Here is a 12,585-nt window from a genome sequence, read left to right as displayed (position 1 = left end):
CTACTATACAGAATAAAAGGAGGGAGCAATTCCAGCTTGGCAGCAATTGCACCTTCTTCTGACCTTGGCCTGGGCTAGCTCTCATACTAGTTCAAGTTCAAGATAGAGTTGCTAGGCTCATAATTACCAGCCTAAGTGATTCATTTTTAAAAACAGAATGAGGTAGATGTGCAGGTGATTGAATAGTAGATGACTTGTCAAACAGAAAGAAATGTCATTAATGATCAAAATGCACATTTACTTTTTGGCCCCAGTCTAAAGTATCACATTAATTGTGGTAAAGTAAATTGAAAGTGCTGTGTGCCCTGGAAAAGCAAGGTCCTTTAATCCTGATTCAGTATTATAGGATGGAAGTCCTTTTGATCAGATTATCTCCATAGATATGTGATGCTCCCAGCTGTGGATATGGCCTTTTGATTAGATTATCCCAGGAAGGTGTGACAAGCCCAATTGTAGGTGTGGCCTTTTGGTTACGTGGAGATGTGACTCTGCCTATTCAAGGTAGGTCTTGATTAGCTTACTAGATTCTTTTAAAAAGGGAAATATTTTGGAGAAACCTCAGATATAGATGCTTGGAGAACAGTTGATTCAGAGCTGACAGAGACAAAGATGTTTGGAGATGCTTGGAGTGTCAACAGTGAAAGCAGCTGCTTAGACACAAACAGAGCCCAGCAGACATCGCCATGTGCCTTCCCATGACATGCTAAGCAAGCCAGAACCCAGATTTGTACCCACAGGGAACTGAGTGAAGGCCCACAGATGGTGGACCAAGAGATGACCTTCAGCTATCAGAAGCTGGAAGCAATGGAACCAGGAACAAAGATCACCAGACTCCAGCCACATGCCTTCCCAGATTAGCCTTCCTTGAGCCAAGGTATCTTTCTCTGGATGCCTTATTTTGGACATATTTATGGCCTTAGAATTATAAACTTGTAACATAAGAAATTCCCTTTAGAAAAGCTGTTCCATTTCTGTATATTGCATTTGGCAGCTTTAGTAAACTAAAACAGCACCCAACAAAACATACATTCTTAGTCTTAGTCCAAGTCTTTGTGGGTGTGAAATCATGTGTTAATATGACCTCCTAAAGATGTTATTTTTAGTTAAGGCATGGTCTCACTGAATCAGGATGGACCTTAATGTATATTAGTGGGGACCTTATAAAGATATTTCAGAGAGGCCACACAGGAGCCAGAAGCTGGATATCAGTGGAAGCTGAAAGAGCAATGACAGGAGGCAGAGGTACAAATCAAGGAATCCCAAAGATTGTGGCAAGCAAGGACCAGAACACTACGAACTCTGGGGAGAAGAGAAGGTACATCTTGCCAATGTTTAGGACTTCTAGCCTTTTAAACTGTGAGCCAATAAATTCCTGTTGTTAAGCTACCCAATGTGTGGTATTTGTCATAGCAGCCTGGCAAACTAAGATGCTAATCGTTAGAATGGCCTCTTAGTACGGCAATTTGTTTAATTTCTCTAAGACTCAGTTTTCCTCATTTGGGGCTAATTAGAGTTAATTATTTTTTAAGGTTGTTTTAAGGTAATAATTCATAAGTGGTGCCTGGTACTAATACTATCAACACTTTCCAAGTGTTCCACACTTATGAAGAACTTTCACTTATATTACTTCATCTCTATTCATAGGAGCTCCCTGGAAGTACGCCAACTCGAGATTACAGGGTGATACTAAAATGCTTGTGGAAAAAGTGATTTGCTCACAACTCATTACTAACAAGGGGCAGAACCTGACCTAAAAATCCAGAGTGGCTGCTATCTTCTGGGGTCTTCACTTAAGAATACCAAGTGCCTCAGGCACAGAGTCCTGTGTTCCTCTAAGTATATGGTGGGGGGAGGGGGAGCACAGAAATACAGAAATGTGCAATGTGTCCTGTTCTATCGGCCGACTACTGCCACCCACTATTCCAGCCAGACACTTCCCAGACCATGCTTTTTTAAATCCTAAGTGGCCATGGACAAGTCATGGAACCTTCTATGTTCTGGTTTCCTTCTCACAGAATTTTAAAGTGTTTAGCATACTGTCTGACACATAAGTGTTCAATACATAGGGTATAATATTTTGATGATGATCGTTACTATGGCTGTCACATATAGATTGGGTAAGAGTGATAGAAAATAAAAGGTTTTAAAATTGAGGTCTCAAGTGTGCTAAGTTGTCTGACAGCTGGGGATTCTTTCAGTAGAAATGAGAGTCTTGTCACTGTGATTTTTACATGGCTTGTCACTTTCTTTGTATTTTTTTAAATTTTTATTGATAAAACCAAACAACATACAAACACTAACACTGTTATCATATGAACATTCCATACTTAGTGTCCAAGCAATGGCTCACGATATCATCACATAGTTGTATATTCATCACCATGATAATTTCTTAGAACATTTGCATCATTCCAGAAAAAGAAATAGAAAGAAAAAAGATGCAGCTCATATATACCACACCTCCCTCTCATTGACCACATGCATTTCCCTCAACCTAGTTTATTTTAAAATTTGTTCCCCCATTATTTATTTATTTTCAATCCATATTTTTTACTCATTTTTCCATACCATAAATAAAAGGAACATCAGAACAAGGTTTTCACAGTCACACAGTCAGACTGCGAAAGTTGTATCATTATACAATCATCTTAAAGAAACATGGCTACTGGAAGCTCTAAAGCTCTACAGTTTCAGGCACTTCCTCTAACACACCTTAAACTAAGAAGGGGATATCTATATAATGCATAAGAATAGCCTCCAGGATAACCTCTTGACTCTATTTGAAATCTCTCAGCCACTGACACTTTATTTTGTCTCATTTTTCTCTTCCCCCTTTCCCTTCTCGCTTTCTTAGTAAGATCCAGTGTCTCATCTCCAAAGTCCCAATGACCTGAGGGCCCTCTGTATTTATATGGTGTTTTCACAGAATGCTGTTTATTTGATGTTCATGGAAATCCAGTAAATGGCAACAGCAGAGGTTATTTTGCCCATTTTACAGATAGGATTATTAGGACTCAGCATTAGGGCACTTGGTTTAAGGAGTCACAGTAAGTCCTTTAGAAGGCTGAAAGATCTTACTGTCTTGTTGGAGCAGCTAAGTCTTACACACAGAGATCAATCACAGTATCCAAGTAATGGGAACCACCATTTGGTGATGGCAGAGTAAGCAGAAATCAAGAGAACAGCTCAGCTCCAAAATATTTCTTGGGGAGAGTCAGGACTCAGAGTCAGAGGACAGAGTTTCTCAGAAATTTCTGTTTTATACAGACCTCCATCTATCCAGGTTAAGCCTCTGTGGTCCTCATCTTCCACCACCCCCCCCCCCCCACACAGGGTAACCGGGATCTGACTGATGAAAATTAGGCATTTCTCCTCAGTTCCTGGCTCCTTGAACTCCCACCATCATCTAGCCCCTGCCAACTCCATCCATGAAAGATGGAGATCAGCATTCCTATAAATGACATTAGGTGCCAGCTCAGAGTTTGCTTCCACTGGGACGCTGAAGCATAAGTTTTCCTTCCTGCCTGGTGTCAGAAGAGTGCTGGTAAATGTTTCTACTACCTGAGCTGTCGACTCTATGTCCCTCCCCTACTACCTCCTGGAAAAGCAGTTCTGTGGGAAGCAGATGAGGGGCTGAGGATCTAGACCTTCTATAACCTCTGCACCTGCTTCAAATAGATCCTTCTTCTTGGCCTCTCCTCCTGGGTGCTCACTTGGTGTGGGGATCTCGGTCTGCGGGCTAGGTTCCAGCTGCGCCACATCCTAGTTATTCTAGCCCAAGGGCAGACCTTGGCTAGACCTCTATGAGTTTCTACTTTCCCACCAAGACAATGGGAAGAGTAATCTTGGCTCTATCTCATGTGGTTGTCCTGAAGCTCAAAGAAACTTATACATTACACTAATTTTATTCTGAGCCTCAAGGTAAGTCAGTAAGGGAGGCAGTGCTTGAGGAAATCATGGTCCAGAAAAGTTAAGCGACTAATCTAAGATCCTCCACAGACTGCTTGAAAGAACCATCACTGGAATCCAGCTCTTCTCCCCCTAAATCCCTAACAGGAAAGCCAACAAACTCTCATTTGCATCTTCACTCTAGTTTCCTGCTGGTGTCATTTACGTCTTCACTCCAGACCATCCAAACCAAAGTCACTCCTCATTCAAGCCCATCCTTTATGTTTGATTATCTATCTTGGTTTGCTTGGGAAAGTTCTACTCTCTATATATTGTTTTGGAATGATTGATACTAGATCTGTCTTTTACACTTAATTGCCCCAATTTGGATGATAAAATATGATCACCCCAATGTAGTCAGTTTTAATTGTGTTTCCAAGTTTGGATAGGTTCTTGGTCTTTGTCTGCATTTCTTGTGGGTATGGACCTATTGTAAATAGGATCTCTTGTGATGTTACTTCAGTTAAGATATGAATAAGATAAGCAACTGAATCAGTGTGCTTTAGTATGGGTTAATGCTGGAGTTCTTTATAAGCAGCAAGCAATTCAGACACAAAGAGAAAAAGAGCCAGGGGGGGGGCAGCCAGAAGGTGGAAGTCAGCAGAACCCCAAAGAAAAATGAGAAGATGCCACCACATGCATTGTCATGAGATAGAAGAGCCAAGGAACCCCAAAGTTTGCCAGCCAGCCAGAAGACACTGATCCTGGAAGGAAACAAGCCTTCTAGCCTCTGAAACTGTGAGCCAATAAATTTGTGCTGTTAAGCCAAACCATTGTATGGTGTCTGTTTTAGCAGCTAAGAAAGAATATGCCATATTTAAGGCTCAGTCCCATCCCTGCAGAAAGCCTTATGCCTTGCACATTCCACCACAATGGCATCTACTCTGACCTTCTCCAGCACCGACAGCCTGCCAGTGTTATTCAGCCCTTAATCCATAACTTTCTATTTTTTCTCATGAACTTGTCTTCCTTTCAAAACTGGATCTTGAATCTTGAAAGACATAGAGTGTGTCTTATGCTCCTATTGCATAAGGAGCACCTGGCCCCAGACTTCATCCAGGAAAGGATGGGCATCCTTTATTTCAATAGGCTGGATTACTGGCTGACAGTGAAGAAACAGAGTATGAGGGACAATCACTATTTAGGACAGGTCTTCTTAATGTGAGATCCAGGAATATCTGCGATTGCTCAGACTCCTGGTGATGCAGCTGTATGTGTGTGTATATATAGAGAGAGATATGTATTTTTTGAGGTGGTGGTGCGGTATAGGTGGGAAGAACTTAATGCTTTTTATCATATCCTCAAAGGGCCTATGCACCCCCCTACCTCCAAGGCTAAGAATCTGACTTGGAGAGACAGCTTTGTCTTTTCTGATGTCAGAAGCAGAGATATGAGCACCCTCTGGGTATTTGCTGTATCCTAGCCTATAACTGAGGGCTTCCAGCATATGGGCTCATTAATATTCTGAACAGGTGCCTGGAGATCAGGCTGGAGAGCTGACTATCTTCACTGGGCTGGTGGGGAAATTACAGCAGCATGAGGAAATACAGGGGGACCACAGATATTAACCAAGGTCATGTGCTGCTGCATGATAGACCATAGCTCTTGGCATCTGTCCTGCATGGTTGAGATTTAGAGCTTCAGAGCACAGAAATTAAATACAAAGGTAGCAAGGAGATGTGGGTTTGAGTTCCAGTTTCACCACTAATATACAAAAATTATATTTAATTTATTAATATAATTAACAGCTGTATATTTTTGGGAAGGCTTTTAAACTCCCTGAAGTTTAGTTTCTTCACTATAAAGCACAATTAAGATAACTACCTACCTGTGGTAGCTTGGAGTTATGTATCCCAGAAAACATGTTCTTAATCTTAATCCATTCCTGTAGTGAGAACCCATTGTAAATAGGACCTTCTGATGAGGCTATTGCTGTTAAGGTGTGGCCCAACTGAACAGGATGGGTTTATAAGAAGACTAATAGAGAAGGCCATAGAGAAAGAAGCCCCTGGGATTAGCTAGAAGGTTGAAGCCAATGGAGCCCAGAAGAGAGAAGAGAAGATGCCACCATTTGCACTGCACTGTGACAGAAAAGCCAAGGACACAGGATTGCTGAAAGCCAGTCCCAGAACTCCTGACTTTGGGGAGATAGCACCACCTTGCTGATGTGTGAATTTTGGATTTAGCCTCAAAACTGTGACCCAATAAATTCCCATTGTTTAAGCCAACCCACTGCATGGTATTTGTTTTAGCAGCCAGATAACTAAAACACTACTGTAGTGTTATCATAAGGGTTCAATAAGATAATGCAAGTAAAGTATATTCAGAACCTAATTAGTGTACAGTAAGCCTCAGCACACAGTAGTTATTATACGCACACAGTAGTTATTATTACTCTGATTTTTAGAATGTGACTCCCCAGTGAGATATCCCTTCAGGTAGGTGGTAGTGAGCCTCTATCCCAGCCCTGAAACATGCTGAATAACTAATCCCCTTCTACTCTGCTTCCTGATGGCCACTGGTCAGAGCATCAGAGGCCTGAGTTTCAGGCCCTGGGTTCCAAAGGACTGGACATCATCAAGATTTAACCAGCCCATCATGGGCAGGGAGATGCTTCCTGATGCCATGGCTAGTTCAAGCGAGAGAACCGGAAGGTGAATTCCTGGGCAGTGGCCATGGAGTCATAGTATAGGTCTGGAGCAAGAAGGGAGTGCTGGATGGGATCAGATCCAGCCTCTGCTGCTGAATTGCTGTGTGACACTGAAAAAGTTACTGCCCATGCTGGTTCTGCTGTCTCATTTATAAAATGAGGGCAAATGGAATTTGGTTATCTCTAAGATCTCTTTCGGCAATACATTTTTGGTTTCTAGGTACTGAACAAAGATTAGAAAAGGAATCAGTTTGAACAGCTGATCTTAGGGTCTGAATGTTCTGTCTTCCTGGGGACTAGTTTTTGCTCTCCCCACATGAGTTTCTTGACTTCTCTGATCTTGGCTTGAGGCCAGAGCACACAACAGGCTCTTAGGAGAAGGTCAAAGAAAAGCAACCATTTTTATGTTGTCTTAGAGTCAAGAAATGTCTATCTATTTCTCAGAAGACAGACAGGCTCTTGGGAGAAGGTGACTGGCTGTCTGAGAGATAGACATTTCTTGACTCCAAGACAACATAAAAGTGGTCGCTTTTCTTTGACTATGACAATCACGTCTTCTCAAACATCACTCAGGGCAGAAACAGAAGAATGAATGTACATTATGACAAAGGTATGGGTTACACCAAAAGAAAAAAAATGCTTAAAATTTTTAGAGTCAGTTGAGACCTGGGAGTATGTGGTGGCTCAGAATTGTATGTACCCCAGAAAATCATGTTCTAAAAGTTAATCCATTCCTGTGGGTATAAAATTGTTGTAATTAGGGCCCTCTGATTAGATTACTCCAGTTAAGTACTAGCCCAGGATGGGTCTTTGTCCTCTTACTGGAGCCCCTTATAAAAGGGATGAATACAGAGGGAGAGAGAGAATGCAATAGAATCTTGAAGAGAAAGGAGACACCAGAGATACTGCCATGAGCCTTGTCATGTGTTAGAGTAGTCCAGGATCACAGGTAACTGGTCTTGAGGAAAAAAGCATCGCCTTGATGATGCCTTCATTTGGACATTCTTGCAGCCTAAAACTGTAAGCTAATAAATTTCTATTGTTTAAAGCCAAGTCAATTCATGGTATCTGCATTGAGCAGCCTAGCAAACTAAAACTAAAAACAACCTCCTCATTTTCACGGATAAGGAAAGTGAAGACTGCAGGAAATTGGAATGCATATTTCAAAGTCACCTTAAGAGTCAGGGCTCAGTTGGACTTGGAACCCAGCACTCCTGCCTACTGGTTCAGAGCCCTTCTTGCTACCCCAGGCATAATCACTGTCATGGTGGCGTCAGAATTTCCTTCCATGGATGTGAGTAAGATGAGAGAGGAGAGGGAATTGGAAAGGTTGTGAAGCTTAGGGCGAGTCCCTAGGACCTTCAGAAACCAGCTCACATTGCAAACAGAATCTGTCTCAACTGTGGAGTCTGGAAAAGCATTTTAAATAAGCAAGGGGGTGGGCACTGTACCTTTGATAGTAACACTGGAAACTGCCTTGTGTCTGCTATTGCTGCCTAGTCATTCAGGGGCCATCAGCCACACTATGGAAGCAGGGGTGGGGAACAGAAATGGCTGTTGGTGGTCCTCCTTAGCAAGTTCCTCCTGTAATCAGCAGGATGGCTGCTGAGCTTCCTACAAAAGGACAGAACTACATTTTTTCCTTAGGAGCACTTCATCAGGGTTGAAGAACAGCTGGTAATGAATTTATCTCTTTCTTCTGATTGTGAAAGCTGCTAAAACTGCACACATGTGATTGCCCAAATTCATCTTCTGTTGAATATAGTATTGGAAGTTCCTAGGCAACTCCTTTTGTTGAGAGGTAGGGGGTGTCCTGAGAAAATGTGCATTGTTGGCTTGCCATTGTGCTTAATGCTTTGTCATTCTTTTGTCGTGAACACTGTCCACTTCCCCGTCTCCTTTGGAAATACAGCCTCTCTGTCAGGAGACATTGGAGGCAGCACAGGGTGCTACCCATTGGCAGTTTGAAAATCACCACCTGGGACTCAAGGTACTTCTAGAGATCCAGCTGAGGAACATCAAAGCTGGGCCAAATCCCCAGTGATTTCTCAACCTGGGATATTAAATACTTTGCTCACGTGTACCAGGTTCTCATTCTGCTTCCATAGCAGACATTACACAAACTGAGTATTTATAATCTTTTCTGTAGAATCTGGGTTCAGTCTCAGAATCCTTTTCAGAACCAGCTGATAGGAGTAGGCTTGGCCATTTTTCATCCTTGTTCTTGGACTGTCCTTAAGTCCAAACAAAACAGACAACTGTAAATCTGAGAACCAAGAAGACAGGGTCAGAAGTACTGAGAAACATGTTCAGGGTCCCCTCCCACAGTAGGCTGTCATGAAATGTACACAGAGATTGATGAAATCCAGAAATGAGAGCAAGAGGGGAGTGTTTCCCAGAGACTGATCAAATCATTTAGTTTCCTCCCTGTGCATTTCAAGTCACCTTTCCAAACACAGAGAATCACCAGTTTCTCTTTTGGAGAAAAACTGCTAAGCAGAAAATACAGCTTTTAAGCTACAAGGAATGACTATTCCATACTGTTGCTTTTAAAACTTCTACTTGAGCTGAGAGTATCCTGAGAGCCAGAAATGCAATACAGTGTTCTTCCAAATTTCAGGCATGCTCTTCCTTTTCTTTAAAACAGTTGTATTCTGTCTCAATATGATGCTGAAATCCCTTACTAGGCTCCTTTGAGATGGGATAACCATTTGTCATTACCTGCTGCAGTGCTCTCTGGATGTCGATTCCCTGGCCCCAGGGCACGGCTGGGTTGGCCAGACAGTCTCCAGCATTCCCTCGGCGGGATATGTCGATCCTCTGCCTCCGCAGGCTCTGGAAAGCCTCAGCCATTACTTTCACCCCATCGTAGGTGAGTGCAGAGGTATACTGGTGGAAGGAATGGAAAAAGGTAGCAGTGAGCTGACAGGGAGGCAGGGTGGGGAACAATGTTTGGGAATGTGCTTCCTGGTGATAAATGTGTGCTGTGGACTAAGTGCAAGGTACATGGAAGATGGGAGTCAGTGATGAGCCAAGGATTCTCTCCCTTCAGTTGGGGGCAGCTGCTCCACCACGCTAACCAAAGTAGCCCTCCATAACTGCAAATTCAACTGATTTTTGAAGAGAAGACTGAATTCTAGAGTTTTGTGTGCAATCCTGAGATTTTTAATATGTTGGCTGAATTGAAAAAAAAATGCATGGACTAAATAAAACACATCTGCAGGCTGGATATAGCCCATGGAAGATCAGTTGGTCTTCTCTGCATTACAGTCACCAATTAGGAGCCAAGAAGAACTATTTACTTTACCATTCCTTGTAACATTGAAAGATTAAAAAAAGAAGAATCCAAGAAGAGTGCATTCTGAATTATTTCCGCACCTGGCTGACCCAAGTGGTAGGTGTATATCCTGCAAACTTTCCCTTTGTGTTTATTCATAACAACTCTTGATTTTTTTCCCCATCTAACCACAAATGGGCTAAGATGTGATAGAACTAAACCAAGGTACATCTAGGACAATATTTCCTGGCTTTGGAATCCATGTCAGCTTTCTGCACTAATTTGTCCCCAATGCCCAGCATGTGGTGTGGGACATTATTAGTAAATAGAAAGTTGTAGAGTGAATCTATCTGTATTTTTCCAATTTTTAACTAGCATGTTTTTTAAAAATTATTTTATATTTGGTTATTTCTGTAAGCTCCTCCAATATTTTGGTAATGAGGTGAGGTTTTTCACATATTAATTAATTCTTGTGTGGTTTGCTCATTACTTTAAGCACATTTGTGGTTTTGATTGCTTAAACTCATATTGGAATGTTTTCATTCAACTCGAGCAACTGATGAGAAGCATCTTAGTTAAATGGGCTGACACAGACAAAAACTGATTAAGTGATAAGAAAAACTTAGTCTGCCAAAGATTCATTGTTTGCCCCATATAAACAAACTCTCAGAATTCTCCTCAACCCAGCACCCCGCACAGCCACTGGCAAGCTATTGGGATGGACATGGGAAAGGAAAATTACTTGCTATCCTTCTTTGAAACCATTCTCAAATAGCAAATAAACAGATTTGGGCTGCAGGAGTTAAAGGCACAGTGCTGGGAAGGGAGAGACAGATAGTCTTGCATGCTGAGAGATAATTGAGAGCTGACTCTCTGAGGGTATTTCTTGGTGAGATTCCCCTGATTTTTGCCAAACAGAATAAGGGGTGCTTCACTACACAGCACAAGGAGGTCCCATACACATAGAAATGACTACAAACAGCACCCCTTTGGGGCTGTGCAACATGGTGGCCCTGCCCAGAGTAGAGACACTGTTTTCCAACCTTCCTCATAGGCAGTTGGGGACAGGATTTTAAGATGTGACCAACAGTGTGTGAGTGGAAATTTGCATGGGACTTCTAAAAAGGGAGGAATTTTTAGAGGGAGGAATTGTGCTTTCCATCTTTTTTTCTTGCTTCCTGCTATTTATATGTTGAGGTAATTGCTGGAGCTTAAGCAAACTTCTTGGACTACAAGACGGCAGCCATATGCTGGGGATGACAGAATAAGAAGGTAAGAGAAATATGCGTATCTGATGATTGTAGAGCTATTATATGATTACCAGACTGCTGACTTCTGAATTTTGTTAACAGGAGTGAAAAAAAAAATGTCTATTTTGTTAAAATCACTGTCATGCTGGATTGTCTGACCCTTGTAGCCTAACCCTAACATTTATGGATACATTTTCCTTAGCTCTTCTCTCTTAGAAAGTCTATCCTTAGGTGTTTATATCTAAAGGCTAACACTTCCCAAAAATCTGGGATAGGATGGGGGCCAGGCTGGTCCTTGGTTGCCTGCCCCACCCCTCACCTTAGGTCTCTTCCAGTCTACCCGGGTGTGGTCTCGAGCATCACTGTTCTTCCACTGCTGCATGATCTTGGCCGGGATGGTGTCTGTGTAGTTCACCAGTTGGAAGCCTGTCACATTTGCTCCACTCTCTTTGAACTTGTTTAGGTCAATATCCATGAAGCCCTGAGAGGGAGGAAAAGGAAAAAATCAGGCTAAATTGACCTAAGCATGCTATGGAATCACAAGATTGTCCATCCTGCTCCATAAGGTAACTTCATCATCACTTAATTTGTGCACAAAGTTAGCACTGTAGTTAAAGCATTTGCTTGGAGCCAGCCATGATTTAGATACTGGCTCTGCCGCTCACACATCATTAATTCATAGTCTTGGTCTAAATTATTTAACAGTTTTCTTGTTTGTACAAGAACAAGAGGGTTAGGAGGAAGATTCAATGTACTGATGCACATAAACTGTGTGGTGCAAACCAAGTCATCAATAAATGGTGGCTGTGATTATGATGATGGTACAGATAAATGGGACAAAACAGAAACACATCCAGAGGGAAGAGTCTCATCTCCCCACTTTCCCCCAACTCTCTTGAGAGAAGATATCTGAAAACCACTGGGGGCAAATTCCTAAGACCTCCCCAGGATATAGCAAGTCTGTGGAAGAGGTTAGAGTTTGATATAGGTCTTCCTTCCTGGCGCTATGCTCTTTCCCATAAGAGCAGTCTAGTTCTTCCCCACTTGATAAAGTCTGATCAATTCTAAAATTAACAATGTTTTTTTTTATTGGGCATTAAACTTTTCTCCCCATTCAGTGAAGTTCATTCAGACTCAGGAAGCCTTCAATTTAAAAAAGAAACCTTGTTTTTATATAAAATGTTAATAATTTACAGTACTAATATCTATAGACTGATTTCACCTCCCCTTTAAAACGCAGAAATTCTTATGCCAATTTTCCAGATAAAGAAACTTAGATGAGAGAACTGACTTGCACACAGTCATTCGGTGAGTTAGCAGCAGAGAAGGAACCAGAATTAAGTTCTTCTGTTAAGCAATTCATTCACTCACCAAGTAATCATTCAACAAACATTTTTGAGTATAGACATGTACTACTCTAATAGTCAACAAGGCAAGTTATTTCCTTCCCTCATGGAGAT

General features: G+C 41.9%; 1 protein-coding gene across 14 annotated transcripts in view; it reads right to left on the bottom strand.

Moving 5' to 3' along the window:
- GRIA1 (glutamate ionotropic receptor AMPA type subunit 1) overlaps positions 1 to 12,585 on the bottom strand; it is a 394,307-nt gene that overhangs the window by 161,840 nt on the left and 219,882 nt on the right. For all 14 annotated transcript variants that reach the window (XR_013166270.1, XM_077137459.1, XM_077137460.1 and 11 more), the window contains 2 exons: positions 11,445 to 11,606; positions 9,320 to 9,487 (listed from right to left, as the gene is read on the bottom strand). Coding sequence is in view for 13 of the 14 variants with exons in the window: in XM_077137459.1 (XP_076993574.1) it covers positions 9,320 to 9,487; positions 11,445 to 11,606 (330 nt within the window). In the remaining variant the exon portion in view is untranslated. The remainder of the gene's footprint in view (positions 1 to 9,319; positions 9,488 to 11,444; positions 11,607 to 12,585) is intronic.

This window comes from Tamandua tetradactyla, chromosome 20 (assembly GCF_023851605.1).
Source record: "Tamandua tetradactyla isolate mTamTet1 chromosome 20, mTamTet1.pri, whole genome shotgun sequence".
NCBI lineage: Eukaryota > Metazoa > Chordata > Mammalia > Pilosa > Myrmecophagidae > Tamandua > Tamandua tetradactyla.
This window is presented reverse-complemented; position numbering and strand designations above follow the sequence as displayed.